At 41.2% G+C, this 16,521-nt stretch overlaps 1 protein-coding gene across 6 annotated transcripts in view; it reads left to right on the forward strand.

The window, feature by feature from the left end:
- LOC133397622 (protein mono-ADP-ribosyltransferase PARP6) overlaps positions 1 to 16,317 on the forward strand; it is a 43,329-nt gene extending 27,012 nt beyond the window's left edge. For 2 of the 6 annotated variants that reach the window (XM_061668766.1, XM_061668756.1), the window contains exons 15-24: positions 3,642 to 3,709; positions 3,913 to 3,980; positions 5,029 to 5,077; positions 5,200 to 5,312; positions 8,054 to 8,126; positions 12,356 to 12,425; positions 13,795 to 13,874; positions 13,929 to 14,010; positions 14,097 to 14,181; positions 14,663 to 16,317. In XM_061668766.1, the coding sequence (XP_061524750.1) occupies positions 3,642 to 3,709; positions 3,913 to 3,980; positions 5,029 to 5,077; positions 5,200 to 5,312; positions 8,054 to 8,126; positions 12,356 to 12,425; positions 13,795 to 13,874; positions 13,929 to 14,010; positions 14,097 to 14,181; positions 14,663 to 14,750 (776 nt within the window). In that variant the 3' untranslated portion in view covers positions 14,751 to 16,317. Of the gene's footprint in view, positions 1 to 3,641; positions 3,710 to 3,912; positions 3,981 to 5,028; positions 5,078 to 5,199; positions 5,313 to 8,053; positions 8,127 to 12,355; positions 12,426 to 13,794; positions 13,875 to 13,928; positions 14,011 to 14,096; positions 14,182 to 14,662 lie in introns of those variants that run through there. The other 4 variants (XM_061668738.1, XM_061668747.1, XR_009767671.1 and 1 more) reach the window with 4 other exon arrangements.
- The last annotated feature ends 204 nt before the right edge of the window (positions 16,318 to 16,521 follow it).

The raw sequence follows: 16,521 nt of genomic DNA on the forward strand, positions 1-16,521 counted from the left end.
TATATATAAAGAAAGCCTGCCAAATTTGAATGAATGAATAAAAATCACCATGTATGTAAAATAAGGCTCTGAAATCCAGAAAAATAATACCCTAGAGCTGCAGGACTGTGTGGGCGTGTCCGCTGAAGGGGCTGAAGACAGAAATTCCCCTGTCAAAACAAATACGTCGCTGTAGTCACCTACTAGCTGAATAATGTGAGCCACTGTGGTTATGGTTAGTAGGGTTAGTAAATAGTTAACTTTCCTGTGTGTGTGTGTGTGTGTGTATTATGTGATGACTTAACACACACAACGCCACTGACGTTTTAAATGACCTCGCCACGGTCGAGCGACATGTTGAGCTTGCGAAAATAACAAATAGTTAACTTTACCAAAAGTGTCTCGGTTGTGCCACACAAACAAGGCCGGATTTGAACCCTGGGCCTTAGAACTGTGAGGCAGATGTGCTAACCAGTTGTTCACTGTGCTGCCCTGAACCATAAGTCTATATAGTATTTATCGTGACAGGCCTACTCCGAGCGTTCTTCCTTTCGCTCGATTTTGTTCATGACTTTTTGCTCTCTAACAACAGTGACCTTATCTATTCCTTGCATTTCGCTTCACTTCTACGTGTCCAGATGTTCGTGTCTCTTATTTCGTAGTACAGTCTTTTAATTTTGGGAATTCTGTGCTTGGCATCTATTACTGGAATTCTAGCACCCTACCATAAAGTCAACATTTCACCAACAACAATTGTTGTATGTTCTTTTAAATTATTTGTGTCTCTGCGAATGATGTAGAAGAACTAGTGAAATAAGGCTTTTATTGTTCATTCTGAAGCCAATTGAATATACAATATAGATATAACTGTAAAATCTCGTAAAAATTGGAACCTTTTTCTTTATCATTTTGCAAAGTTTCTCCAGTAGATAATTATCGAATCAACCCTCATTAACATGGACTTGCTAAAATGATTGAAATTGCGAAGTCACACGAGATACAATAATGGCATGATAGTTTGCTAATGATAACCATATTGCAATACAGCGATTCAGCTTTGGAAAACCAAATTTGTTCTCTTCTTTGACACAAAACTATCAATCATAGTGTTCTTATTTGGAATTTGTTCATAGATATTAACAAGAGATGCCATACTTTCGAACTTTAAAATAAAAAAAAATAAAAAAGTCAACCCCCACACATTTGAGGTTCGGCAATTGACAATATTTTTAGGTATATTTATTTATTTATTTTAAGGCACTGAACCTCCTTTAGCCGCAGAAAACCCCGCCGACTCGCAATTTCCTATGATGTAGCAAAAAGTCAGATTTAAATTTTTTTATTTTTTTTATTTTCGTGGCAAAATTAAGTTTACAGAAAAGTGGACCCTCACTATTCATGGGGAATAAGGACCGTGCTCAACCACGAATAGTGAAAATCTCCGAATAATTGACCCCCATTATAATGGCCTTGAGGAAAAAAATCTCTTTTTAAACCAAACATTTTTTGAATAAGTGGGGATATACCGCCAATAATGCCTGGATCAGACTACGAGAAATTTGGGCTTTCACAATGACACTGTGTCAAACAAACTGCCATAAAATCCTGCCGTATCTCCGTCAGCCCCTGGCAACACTATACAACACATATACAAGACCACCGTATGCTGTCTTTTATGATAACTGGGCTTTATCTTGTCAAATCAAATATTGTCGGGAGGCGGGACCAGAAACATGTCACCAGTCACCTGACCTGATACAACCATTACCATGCCGACAACAACAGCAATGGCATGCGGCAATGTATTGTGTTAAAAAAATGAACAAAAAGGGCGTTTTGGGCTGTTCATTAAAGGAGAGCTTGAGGTATGTTCACATACTTTTAACATGGCTCGCAACATAACGTTATGTAGCCACTAGCCAGCTCGTGCTAGCACTAACGTTTGGACATAAACATGATGGGGTTCTGCAGAGTCATGCTCTAAAGCTTTGGTAAATATTGGTTTGTGTACCTGAATAAATGTTGACCTCGGCAACCAAGTATGTTGACAGTGGCGAGTAGGGGAGGCAATGCCCCGGTTGCAATACGCAATCTTATTGGTCATCGTCAAGGTGCACTGTCGGAGGGTTGTCATTCATATGTCACACTACATGGAAGTTATCCTAAAAAATCAAACATGCCACACTTTTTGTTTTGGTGTCGTAGGGCCATCGTACGGCCGAATCGTTGTTCGTGGATTATGTCACTCTACAAGAAATTTTGTCGTTCCCGACAAAATATGTCAGGCCCCATCTGGGAAATCGCCTACGTTAGCAAATCGGTCCAATAACGGGGCTGAAATCCTGTAGTCTGATCTAGGCATAAGTGTTTTCCACGAAAAAATGGGGGTTGGTCCCCCTCACCCCCCAAACAAATTATGAAAAATTGAACAAATACCAGAAAAAAAAATCTGTGAATACTGTACCGTTGGTGCCAAACCACTAGTATGGACTGCATGTATGTACTTCTGGAGAACAGTTCTGAGGTTTCAGTGGTTAAAAAGTCCTGTTGCCTTTGGTATGGCTCCGTGTTTATCTATGAGGGCATGGAGTGAGGGCTAGTATATTAGTCTTATCGGCCCCCAGTGGGACGTAAACAGCCAGCTTGTATACAGTAACTAATTTGCTGGTTAAAAAACGTCACCATTTAACATCTTTAGCAATTCAATGTCCATCCAGCAGCATTTATCCATCATCCGAACACAATATCCGCACACCAACTGTTAATGCTCAGCTCATCTCTGCGTCAGGAACAGGCTAAGTAGTTAGGTGGGCATGTCGGCATGTAGCCCGCATGTCTGTCTGTCGGTTGGTCTGTCTGGTTTCGGCTCTTTGTCCAAACCAATAGGTAGCTGTACACCTATAGATATAGTAGGCTTATACTGTATATGTTTTGTTTATCTCTGCGCAATGGTTAGCACGTAACACGTTCGCCTCTCGCCACATCTCAGTTTTGCTTATACGTTGACTTGTGGCTCGGGTCAGAGGCTCAGGAGGAAGTACATTTTTTGATGAATCTTATTTTTGTCACGTACATGGAAATACGGAAGTGGAGAGCAAGAGATGTGTGATTTGCTGTCAGCTGTTTCCTATACTGTACAGTACTGCATTTTTAAGAGTACAACATTGTTTGAAGATGTTTGCAAGTATATGATATGCTATTAGTTTGACGCATGCTTTAAGTCTAAACTGTTGATAGAGGCAATTGTAACTTTATCCCTTATCACAAATTCTATCACTTTTAGGGGGAGCGTCAATTATTTCCGGAAATTTGCTATTCGAAATCGGGCTTGGTCCCTATCCGCTGTCACTATAATTTCATCCCACGAGTTATGATGGATTTATATATACTTTTGCGTTTAGAACATAGGCCTTTTTTTTTTTTTTACTCAATATGAACCAACAAATGCAACATCATTCAATATTGGTGGCATTTTTGTCAATAGTTGGATGAGATAGTAATTTATCAACTGCGCTACTAGATATAGCAACTCCACCATGAAACTTTGGTGAATGAAGCCCATTATTCTTGTCCTTTCAGTGGTTTTTAGATGTGTGCATGTTCTTTCCTTTCTCTCTCTCTCTCATTACATGCAAATGCCGCTGGGCTCCACCGATGAACACAGAAGAAGAATTATGAGAGGCTGCAGAAAGCACTGGACAGTGTCATGTCCATACGGGAAATGACCCAGGTACAAGGAGATCACAGCATAATGGAAAATATACAAAACATAGGTCATTTACTAAAGTACTCTACCTACATATATCCCAATGGTGTCTTTGCTTTTGTCCCCATTGTGGCAGTAGAGTGTTTACATTTAGATTTAAAATGTGATTTGCACATTTGGTTTTGGAAGCAAATTGAACAGAGCACATGCTTGTGTGCTTTTGCCAGGGCTCGTATTTGGAGATCAAGAAGCAGATGGACAAACTGGATCCTTTGGCCCATCCCCTGCTACAGTGGTGGGTGGAGAAAACATGTTCTAAAAAGGAGCATTTGCTCCGGCTTGCATGTTAACGGCCTTTGAATTTGCTTGGAAAAATAGCAGATGGAGCTATTAATGAATAGAAAGCTGAAAATCCTGTATATGTTATACAGTGAAACACTATGAGAACGCGACACACAGATATCATTAGACAGATTTGGCAACAGGAACAGTTAAGTATGGCAATATGTGATTGAGAGACACTTTTGACAGTCAATGAAGAAACAGCGTAATCTTAAAACAATAGTAACAGACAAACTGTTCCAGGATTATACAGTTGCCTTTTATTTGACCTGTATTAACTGTACAGGCAATGTTATAAGTAACATTTTAACTTTATTACCTGCCATACAAATCTGAAAAGAAGCTCACTGATATGGAATAAAATCAAAATTACTGTGCGCCTGGGAGGCGAGCTTCTTCACATCAACACTAAAAGTGCACGTTGCAATATGCAGTAGATTAGACAGTCGACATTAGCCATATTGTACTGAGTAGCCAGGACAGAGGTATGTGTACCTGTTTTGTCACGTAGCATTTCAAGTTCTATTTCCTGTTGTGTCACGTAGCATTTCAAGTTCTATTTCCTGTTGTATGGTCGTCATCATATTTTTCTTCCTGCCCTTCTGTAGTGTTATCAGCCCTCCAAAAAAAAACACAACACAGGACAATGAAAAATAAAAATACACTTCCTTCCATCATGCACGGTGATTGCGTGAGATTACCCAATTTTTGTGCAACTTCGTATTTTTCTCAGATTTTTAATTTTTGTACCAATTTTGAAGTTCTACTGTAACAGATAAAAAAAAAAAAAAAAAAAAAAACATTTTCCCCCATTGGTTGTTTTGTGTACCTGGAGGCAAATGTGTACAGTTACATGGTTAATTGTATTATTAGAGCGCTAAAAAAGTCAATCACATGGCCATAGATAGTTTTCACAAGAAAATTATATTTTACTTTAGTGATAACAGATTATTGATTTAATTGTACTTTTTTGTTTTTTTTTGTTTTCTGTCTTTTTGCAGGATTATTTCCAGTAATAGATCTCACATTGTCAAGTTGCCTCTTAGTAGGGTAGGAAATCAAAAGCACCTCACTTCATCTATTATCAAACAGGTTTTGCCTTGTACAATTTGAGCGTTCAATTCTCTTTTCTCATTCTTTTCTTCTCTCTCACAACGACATCATCGTGATAGCAACTGAAATTCATGCACACCTCCCACCAGTTCCTGCTGCTCAGCAGCCCTCCAGCCAAAGAGGCCCGTTTCCGCACTGCCAAAAAGCTTTACGGCAGTACCTTCGCCTTCCAGTGAGTCCATTTTGCTCCCCATCAGCGAGACACTTTGCGTCCACGCAATTTTTGTCCGTGTCACATGGGACTTTGTACATTTTGTGTGTTACATAACATAGCAATTAGCACTTGCCATTGGGCCACAGTCTAGCAGATTTCGATGGAGGTATAACAAATGCCACCACTCAGCAGGTGCACTTTGGTGGTATGTTGAGAAGCCAGAAAATGTGATGGTGAGATCAGGATTTGGATAAAAGCACATGGAGCTCTACTGGACCCTAGCATGGCCCAAATAACTGTAATTAACTGTCCTCAACATAAAACCATTCATGTTGATCCATTGTTTCAGTGCATCACCATAAAACACAAATGTTAGATTACTAGTCCGGATTTCTATTTTTAAATAATTGTCTTACTGCATTTCATCAATACATATTTAGTTATCAGTGGAAAAAAAGCACTACTGTAAATGTATAATTGTAGAACAGTGAACATATTGATATTCCTTTCCATGACAGACAGCGGAAGACTTCAAATACCCCCAAAATAGCACAAGCAATATACGTACCAAGCTTCAGTAGCTGCTTGTCACCTTGAAATAACAAATAGTGGCCAGGTGTGTTTATTTACTAATTTGCAGAGAGTACTGTCAGAGCAATGGCATTTATTAGAAAGGAGTCCTTTATTTGCACAAATACATTTTATAATAATAAATTACATGTATGTTTCAATGATTTTTGTTCAACAAAATTAGCGATACTGTATTTAAAATATTACATATAATCACAATATGTGTTTCATATTTTATTCTATTTATGGCTTCTGTGACTCACTGAAGTACAGATCTCTGTTGCTTTATCACTTTTTTAGAAATCTGCATATACACTATATACAGTATATGTACAGTGTGTTTGTATATGTACTGTACATACAGTGGGTATGGAAAATATTCAGAGCCCCTTAAATTTTTCACTCTTTGTTATATTGCAGCCATTGGCTAAAAGCATTTAAGTTAATTTATTTTCCTCATTAATGTACACACAGCACCCCATATTGACAGAAAACAATTTTTTTTTTTTTGCAGATTTATTAAAGAAAAACTGAAATATCACACAGCCATAAGTTTTCAGACCCTTTGCTGTGACACTCATATATTTAACTCGGCGCTGTCCATTTCTGATCATCCTTGAGATGGTTCTACACCTTCATTGGAGTCCAGCTGTGTTTGATTATACTGATTGGACTTTATTAGGAAAGCCACACCCCTGTCTATATAAGACCTTACAGCTCACAGTGCATGTCAGAGCAAATAAGATTCATGAGGTCAAAGGAACTGCCTGAAGAACTCAGAGACAGAATTGTGCCAAAGCACAGATCTGGCCAACGTTACAAAAATATTTCTGCTGCACTTAAGGTTCCTCCACAGTGGCCTCCATAATCCTTAAATGGCAGACCTTTGGGACGACCAGAACCCTTCCCAATTGGGGGAGAAGACCCTTGGTGAGAGAGCTGAAGAACCCGAAGATCACTGTGGCTGAGCTCCAGAGATGCAATCGGGAGATGGGAGAAAGTTCTAGAAAGTCAACCATCACTGCAGCCCTCCGCCATTCAGGGCTTCATGGCAGATTGGCCCAACGGAAACCTGTCCTCAGTGCAAGACACATGAAAGCCCACAGGGAGTTTGCTAAAAAACACTTGAAGGACTCCAAGATGGTGAGAAATAAGATTCTCTGGTCTGATGAGACCAAGACAGAACTTTTTGGCCTTAATTCTAAGCGGTATGTGTGGAGAAAATCAGGCACTGCTCATCACCTGCCCAATACAGTCCCAACAGTGAAGCATGGTGGTGGCAGCATCATGCTGTGGGGGTGTTTTTCAGCTGCAGGGACAGGACGACTGGTTGCAATCGAACGAAGGATTAATGTGGCCAAGTAAAGGGATATCCTGGAAGAAAACCTTCTCCAGAGTGCTGAGGACCTCAGCCTGGGCCGAAAGTTCTCTTTCCAAGAAGACAATGACCCTAAGCACACAGCTAAAATAACGAAGGAGTGGCCTCAGAACAACTCCGTGACAGTTCTTGAATGGCCCAGCCAGAGCCCTGACTTACACCCAATTGAGCAAGCAGGAATGGCAGAGGATCCCCAAATCCAGGTGTGAAAAACGTGTTGCATCATTCCCAAAAAGACTCATGGCTGTATTAGCTCAAAAGGGCGCTTCTACTAAATGCTGAGCAAAGGGTCTGAATACTTAGGGCTGTGTGATATTTCACTTTTTCTTTTTTAATACATCTGCAAACATTTCAACAAATCCGTTTTTTTCTGTCAATATGGGGTGCTGTGTGTACATTAATGAGGGAAAAAAATAACTTAAATTATTTTAGCAAATGGCTGCAATATAACAAAGAGTAAAAAATTTAAGGGGGTCTGAATACTTTCCGTATCCCACTGTATACAACTGACAGGGCGATCAATTGAGGTAAGGCTTTAATCAGAGTAGTGGCCGTTATTATAGTAAATTCAATACTTAACATTAGCTATATATTAGCTCTCTATTGCATCCAAGAGACTAATGCAACACAGCTCGTACATATTTTGGTTCCCAACAAAACATTCGCATGGCTGGGAAGTGAGTCGCTTAACATCGACAATGAACAAAATTGACATTGCAGTGTACATTGTGTTCTTTGTCTTACTGTACTGAGCACACAGGACATTATTCACATGCCTCTTTTCTCTCATTTCCCCCTACACTTGCTCTAGTGGTTCCCATATAGAGAACTGGCACTCTGTTCTGAGAAATGGACTAGTCAATGCCTCTTATACCAAACTGCAGGTATGTAAACCCTGGCAGTTCGCCTTCTCGGACCGTCAGCCTGGTCTGCAACAGAACGGGCTGACTGTCCGGCTGATTCATTTTTGCAGTTAATAGATGCCAGCTTCCCTTTTGGGCTGCTTTGCGGTTTGCATTTTAGCCAGCAGGGCGCACCAGCAGAATTTCCCCCCAGCTAGTGCAGTTAACAGTGACTGCCGCTCTGAAACAGAAGAGAGGGGGGGGGGGCATTAGCTGTGATGCCAGCTAGGGGGCTGCCTGTGCGTCCTCTTGGGGTGAACCACTTAAAGCACAGTGTAGGCTAGGTCTGATGCTATGGAATGCAAAGGATAACTGGACGCATAGTGAGTAAAGACTATCAGAGGAGGTCAGTAACTAAAACCAAATATGCTGAGTAAACTCACACCATGCTGGGACAAGACTCTACCACTTGTAAAAGCCAGCATTTTTCTGCCTTATTTCTGTGTTGCTGTTCTGCACTGACACGGTATGTGGATGGTAAAATGTTGGTCCGACAAGATTCCGCCTTTGGATGCAGTATCAGAGCTGTAACGGGTGGGTTAACTAATACCAGTGCAAGAACATTCCATGATACCAGGAATGGCACTCACTTAACCCACCCTGCTGTGTTGATTTGAAAGCAAAAGTATTTTTATTGTCACACCAGAGACTGCCACTGACCTAACCCCACTTTGACAGTAGCTGTAAAAAGCCTGACATTTTCGCTGTTTGTCTGTTTAGCTGTTCTTTATAAAATAGAAATGGACATAGTATCAGAGCTGTAACAAAGGCGCAAACGCACAGGCCTCACACCGGTTACGGCTCTTTTTCGTCAATTTTGCTAGCTCGCTGATTGTATAGTATGGTACAGCCGAATGTTACTCTATTCCATCCATTTTCTTTCGCTTATCCGAGGTTGGGTCGAGGGTCCAGTAGCTTTAGCAGGGACGCCCAGACTTTTCTCTCCCCAGCCACTTCATCCAGCTATTACGGGGGATCCCGAGGCGTTCCGAGGGCAGCCGGGAGACACAGTCTCTCCAGCGTATCCTGGGTCGTCCCCGGGGTCTGCTCCCGGTGGGACGTGCCCGGAACATCTCACCAGGGAAGTGAAGAGCCCAGGAGGCATCTGGCTCCTCTCTATGCGGAGGAGCAGCGGCTCTACTCTGAGCACGGCACCCTTTTCCGACTGAAGACCATGGTCTCAGATTGGAGGTGATGATTTTAATCCCAGCCGCTTCACACACTGCTGCGAACTGTTTCAGTGAGAGTTGGAGATCACTGCTTGATGAAACCAACAGAACCACATAATCTGCAAAAAGCAGAGATGCAATACTGAGGCCACCAAACCGGACCCCTTCTACACCTGTGCTGCGCCAAGAAATTCTGTCCATAAAAGTAATCGGTGACAAACAAGTCCGATTTACTGCCGGCTATGTGGACTAAACTCTTGACACTGGTCGTACAGGGACCGAACAGCTTGCATCAGGGGGTTCGGTACCCCCCGCAGGACTCCCCGAGGGACACGGTCGAACGCCTTCTCCAAGTCCACTAAACACATGTAGACTGGTTCGGCGAACTCCCATGCACCCTCGAGGACCCTGCCCGAGGGTGTAGAGCTGGTCCACTGTTCACGGCCAGGGCGAAAACCACACTGGTCCTCCTGAATCTGAGATTCCACTTCCCGACAGACCCTCCTCTCCAGCACCCCTGAATAGACCTTACCAGGGAGTTGGAACACACCCTCTGGTCCCCCTTCTTATAAAGGAGGACCACCACCCCAGTCTGCCAATCCAGAGGCACTGTCCCCGATGTCCATGCGATGTTGCAGAGGCGTGTCAACCAGGACAGCCCTACAACATCCAGAGCCTTCAAGAACTCTGGGCGAATCTCATCAACCCCCGGGGCCTTGCCACCAAGGAGCCAGACTCTGCTTCCTCATGAAGAGGTCTTCAATGTATTCTCCCCACCGACTCACAACGTCCTGAGTCGAGGTCAGCAGCGCCCCATCCCCACTATAACAGTGACGTGCGGTCAGGGTAGGCAAGTGTGGCAGAGCCTCACTGACCCCTGGTGGTCTTTCCTTTCCACTGCATGTGAATATTAAATAAAACCTTATAATTACATTGAATTGTTCCATTCTAGTTCTATGGTCCATGCTTTACATCGATTTTCTTTTTCAATCCAATAATTTCAATGATTTCATCATTAAAATAGCTGAATTTTCATATTTCCTGTTCAAATGCATAGGAAGCGCAGTTACGAGTCACGTTGAGTCATCGCTCGCATGATGCTTCGAGACACCACGCACACATCCATTCAGGCAGGCTGTGATTGGTCTGTTGCTTCACACGAGACATTTGTTTTTCCTTATTACATCGCCAATAATATGCGTTTTATCACACATGTACTGCACTTACTGACGTTTAACAGCCTGTCTAATATATTTAATGAAAGTGTATGACATTTAGTCTTTCTTGTTGACCATTAAAGCCACTAAAAGTGCACAGTGGAGTCTGGTATGTACGGTGCCACAACCAGCATGTGGCAGTGTTGAGCTTCATCGAGCGCCACAGTCACGTGACGTAGTCAGTGCCTCACCAATCATGAACACAGTGTTGATAGTGCACTGCTTCCCCCTCCTGAGACGCCGGATGGTGGACCAGAATTTCCTCGAAGCCATGCGGAAGTCTATTATTTATTGATAATTATTTCAGGTCTGAATGACCAGTACTTGTGCTCTCAATAATGGCAATTTTGATGACGTGTTTCCCACATTGATTTCGTGTTACTTGAAAGACAGTTTTATCATTTCAATTGCTATGACCTTAAGGTTATCATTAAGATTCATTTTGATTAACATTACCATTTTGAACAGGAATGAGATATCTTAAATTGTACATGCCTCTCTACATGTGCTCATTTTTCAGTTTACTTTGCGAGCTAGCTTTTTTCAAGGACATCGGTGATCAAATTAAAGAGATGAATTCCGCAGCCTGCAGAAACATCTCATTTGCACAACACAAGTGCCTGGAGAAGTGCTGAAAATAGATTAAACTCTCTTAATGTCAAATTAGGAGGTTTATTTTTAAACCTTGATGATCGCTGATGTCGTTTTGATGGCTTTAATTTGTGACTTATTTGTTCTCAAACATTTAAGCTGTGGAATCACCGCGTCCCGGCTCCACCTTGAACATAATTGTCCCCTTCCTGTCATTCTTTTCCATCTTCCTGCCTCTGAACCATCACATCAAATGTCTTGTCTTAGACTGAATTTATACCGCTGGGTTCAGGTGACACAATTTAGATTTGTTTTCCCCCTCAAGTGGCACAATTAGGATATGCACCATTGTTATATGGATCAGATTTCTACAATTCGGAATCAGGCCTGTTCCTGTGGATAACAATGCAATAGTTGCATATTGGATATCTGCCAACGCACAGATCAGATACTGTCCACCCTGTCAACGCAAGATCGATGTCATGGAAATACACCCATTAGTGACGTAAACACATCTGTGTCTGCCCAAACAACACAAACGTGTTTTAAAACCCTGATTTAAATAATAATAATAATAAAAAAAAACTGAGAAAACAGTCAACTCAATTTGGTGTGTCCACCATTAAATAACAAAAATAATTGCCAAGAGTGGATAGTGAAGGTTACCATTGTTTAATTAAATGGAGAGAAAAGTCAGCCCAGTCCACCTAAACACTATGTAACGTTGAATATTTGGATTATTCATCTGCAGTATGACTGTTTGAAATTAAAATGGGCACTCGGACGCACTTGTTGTTCCATATAATGTCCTAAATGTGTACAGTATTTTTTTCATACTAACTTGTTTGCGGTAGTACTGTAGTGGCTCCAAATCCCACAGAGACTTGGCTAGTAAAGATGCTACTGATTCTGTTAATGCCATTTCAGTCAACACTGTTTACCCTCTGGTGGCACTAATCTATGGTCTGCCTTGTCTCACTCCAGCGGTGGTCACCTCATCATTACTTAGATAATCTGAATTCTATTTATTATAAAGATGATTCTGATTCTTTACCTCACAGCCTTCTGCCCATTGGCTTTCCATTGGGAGCTGTTGGTTGTCACTTTTACACAGCCTGCTTCACAGTTGTGTACAAATAGCTATCTGTGGTGGTCTCTGTGTAGTCAAGTTTTGTTCTGTGCTACACTGATCCTAAATTATACCCCCCCCCCCCCCACTCTTCTCCAAACCAAGCTGCACGGGGCCGCATATGGAAAGGGCATCTATCTCAGCCCCATCTCCAGCATATCTTTTGGATACTCAGGTAGGAATGAGCCACTTGCGGCCTTCCCATTCACCCTGCTCCCCCTTGCCCACTTCAAGTCCTCCACACCTGCTCATGTAAAGTACACTGTAATTTATCATTTTAGCTAGATATGTAAAGGATGAGTAGCATAATGGTCTCGTGGTCAGTACATCCTTACAGTCCTAAGAATCTGGGTTTGAATCTCGCTTCATGCCTTTATCTCTAGAATTTGCATGTTCTCCCCGTGCTTGCTGGTTTTTTTCTACGGGTACTCGGGCTTCCTCCCACATTTCAAAAACATGCATGTTAGATTCATTGAAGATTGTAAATTGTCCATAGGTGTATATGTAAGCGTAAATTCCTTTATTTGGGTCTATATTTATGTGTGACTGGCTGGCGATCAGTCCAGAGTGTACCCATGGACTGGCTCCACCTAACTCGCAACCCTAATGGATCTGATCTATACTTAGGCATTTTCATTGTTTAATTAATGTGAACTAATTCTGTTCTTGAAAAAGTTAATATACTTTAATTTTGGAATTGAGACATTTTTGAGAAAAATATGCTAAAGTTAAAAAAGAGTATTACAACTGCCATCACACGAGACCTTTTTACGACACTTAAACAGAAATTGTGTGAAGTAAGTGGAAATGAATGTTATGGACATAATAAACCCTTAATCTCAACAGCTTTAGAATTAATGCAGAAAGGTTATACAGTTGAACCTATGAAGTTTGTTTTGGAATTAAAAAAATATATTCCTTGAAAGTAAAGCAAGCATCAATTAATTTTTCTTTTAGTTTCTTTTTTGTGGGATTCACCCCCGCCACCCCCCACTTATTCACAAGAGGTTTACTAACCTTAACAAAGGGTGTTAAGGGGTTTGAACAGTATAACTGGTTAACTTCTTTTTTCCACTTGAATGGCAATTAAGAATGTTAACAAGATGAGACACGCGTTTGTCAAACAAGTTAAGTTCAAACGACATTGGGTTTGTAAAATGTTAGTTACGGCATTGCCAACCCATGGAAACTCCACACAGGGAGGCTGCAGGTTACATTTGAGCCCAGTTCAGAAGAATTGTGAGGGAAATGTGCTAACTACAAGATCAGATATCATTCAAAGTCATTCAGATTCTTGTGACCAAAAAAGCTATCAATTTCAGACAGTATTTCAAACAGCACTGTTTTGACATGGTTGGTATTGCAACCAGTAAGGCACTGACAAGTAAGCTTTAGTAATATATTCAAGAACGTTTTTGGATGTTAATAACACTGTAAGAACTCCAAGCTCTGAGGGTAAAAGTCTTTCAAGGAGACTTTGGAGACCACCAGTTGCAAAAAGGTCATATTGGAATGGAGGGTTGTTTGTGTTCCGTTCTGTGCAGGAATGGGGAAGGGACAACACCGCATGCCCACCAAAGATGAGCTGGTGCAGCGTTACAACCGCATGAATACCATTCCACAGGTAAGTGATGGAATAATGCTCAACAGAATCACAAAAACGTTCCTCCTGTTCCAGTTTTGTTGTTTCAAGCAGAGTCGTCCAATCCAATCGAGATTTCTGCAAAGTCGAAATCTGAACTGCATAGCACTTTGTGAAGGTAAAAACAATTCAGAAAGACACACCAGCTCATGTACGTCCTCTCTCTCTTTTCACTTTTTAAAATGTATTTATTTTTTTTAACAGTGATCACATCCAAGGATCTGCAAAAGCACGGCAACATTTGGGTGTGTCCTGTGTCGGACCATGTTTGTACTCGCTTCTTTTTTGTGTGAGTAATAGTTTTAAATAACTTTATCCATTTTCTATAGCACCTGTCCTCATTCGGGCCTTGGGCGAGCTCTCCCGGCTGACTTGGGACACACTGGACTTAATCTTGCTGGGCAGCATGCACTCATCTGCCTGGTCCTGAGTTTGGATCTAAGCTTCAGTCCTCCTGTGTGGAGTTTGCATGTTTTCCTCGAGCTTATGTAGGGTTTTCCTGTGCTCCTCCCGCAGCAACCATAATCATGCATGTTAGGTTCACTGAAGACTGTAAATCGTCCCTAGAGTGAATGAGAGTTTGAATGCTTGTTTGTCAATAGAGTATGTGCTCTGCGATTGGCTGGCGAGCAGTCCAGGGTGTACCAAAGTCAGCTGAGAGAGGCTACGGCTCACCCATGACTAATGAGGACAAGCACAATGAAAACTTGATGGATGGAGATATCTAATATATAGTGAATGGGATAGGAATCTTATTTTTGTCTATGCAGGTATGAGGACGGCCAAGTGGGAGACGCCAACATCAACACGCAGGAGCCGAAGGTGCAGAAGGAGATCATGCGCGTGATCGGGACCTAGGTCTGCATTTCCAGGCTGATGCGAGGAGACTTTTTGCAAGCGGGGCCACACTTCATGTAAAGTAGATCCATGCGTCACCTTGGGCAGAGGTGCGCAAAGCAGGCGGTCCAAAAAAAAAAAAAAAAAAAGAGCAGGTGAATGTTTTTGAGGAGGCGAGGTATTGGGAGGACATTATCATGTTCTTTCACGGGACTAACTTCCTCTCTTGCGGACACTTTTAACCATAAACATGTTTACTGTATGGAAAAAATTGTCACTGGCATGGCTTTTCCATAGTTACATTATGCTTCATGTATTTTCTTGCTTTTTTTTTTTTTCATTCAATATTCCAGTGATTGCTACATCCATTTGTGGATCCTCTTTTAACGGATGTAAAGGCACACTGTCGTTCATCCCCTTATTGTGGGGTTGGGGAAATGTTTGATAGTCCTCCAACGGCCTTAAAAATATAATGCAAAACAAATGAATATTATGAAACATTTTGGGCTTTTTTTTCCGACTACATCGGGCGCTCTCATATGCAGCCCAGGCCTCGTAGATTCCCCACCCCTGCGAGACAAAGTGGCACTTTTTTCTTTTTTTTTTTTGGGATATTGAATATTGTTTGAGTAATGGCATCAATTATGCCTGTACAATTGATATCTAAAGGGAAAGCACAGCTCTGTAATTTTGTCCTTGGCCAATAGAATTCATTTGCAAGAATTCAATAAGGGTGGGTTTGAACTACACTAAAGGCACTTTGATATGTTGACATTTATTAATAGTTTTAATATGTTCTCATGATGAACAGCTAATAATTCTACGAGGTAAATGTCCTTTGTGTCATTATGGGAAACCAAAATACTGGAGTAAAAAAAATATTTCTTGGTTTCCACGTATCACGATTGTCTATTTTTTAAAATTTATTTAATTTTTTATATGGCAGAAATGATTTCCTGTCGTCATACTAAACAGTACATATTTGACACAAAACTAGCCAGCCATATTACCAAATTGCTGGTAAAAAAATTTTCTTTCCCCACCCCCCTCAAAGATCAATTGGTTATACTTGCAATCAAATGAATGAACGACAAGATTATGTACCAAACAGCACCTTAGATTTATGTACTTATTTTCTGTGATTGCATAATTTTGCATTTGTGGGCATCACTTCACTTGAGAGAAAATACCACAAATTAATTTGCATTAGATCCATTAAATACACATTATTAGCAAATCCTTGTATAGCTAATCTGGTTTATCAGTCGTATGTATGTATGGGCTGGTATTTTCTCTGCATCATATGAGACATTGCACTTACTCAACGCTTGCCTAAAATGATGTGTCCTGGAGGAAAATGGGGGGGGGGGGGGGGGTACATTGGGAACCTGTGATATCTTTGTCTGTACAGAGACTGGCTGTAAATACGGATGAAATATAATGAGAAAAGAACGGACGCCTTTTTTTGGGGGGCTTAGTTGCGAATTTGAACGTTTACTCTCTCTCTGTCGAAAGTATTCAAGAAGATGATAGACAGCGATGTAAAGTGGGATAAAATAAAATAAAATCCTGGTTTTGCACACTTTTATATACACTTGCCTTGTCTTTTGAGAACGCTCCCTAAGGGCGACTGTCATCACCCATCTTTCAGCAGAGGGGGGCGCTCCTCCATCATGATAGTCAAATGTGTCCTATACAACCAAAATAAATGAACTCACAACGTTAACATCACGTTAACATCACGAGCAATATTAATCATCCTTTATTCGCATGTTTGTGTCAATGTGTTATT

The sequence above is a fragment of the Phycodurus eques genome, chromosome 2, assembly GCF_024500275.1.
Source record: "Phycodurus eques isolate BA_2022a chromosome 2, UOR_Pequ_1.1, whole genome shotgun sequence".
Taxonomy (NCBI): domain Eukaryota; kingdom Metazoa; phylum Chordata; class Actinopteri; order Syngnathiformes; family Syngnathidae; genus Phycodurus; species Phycodurus eques.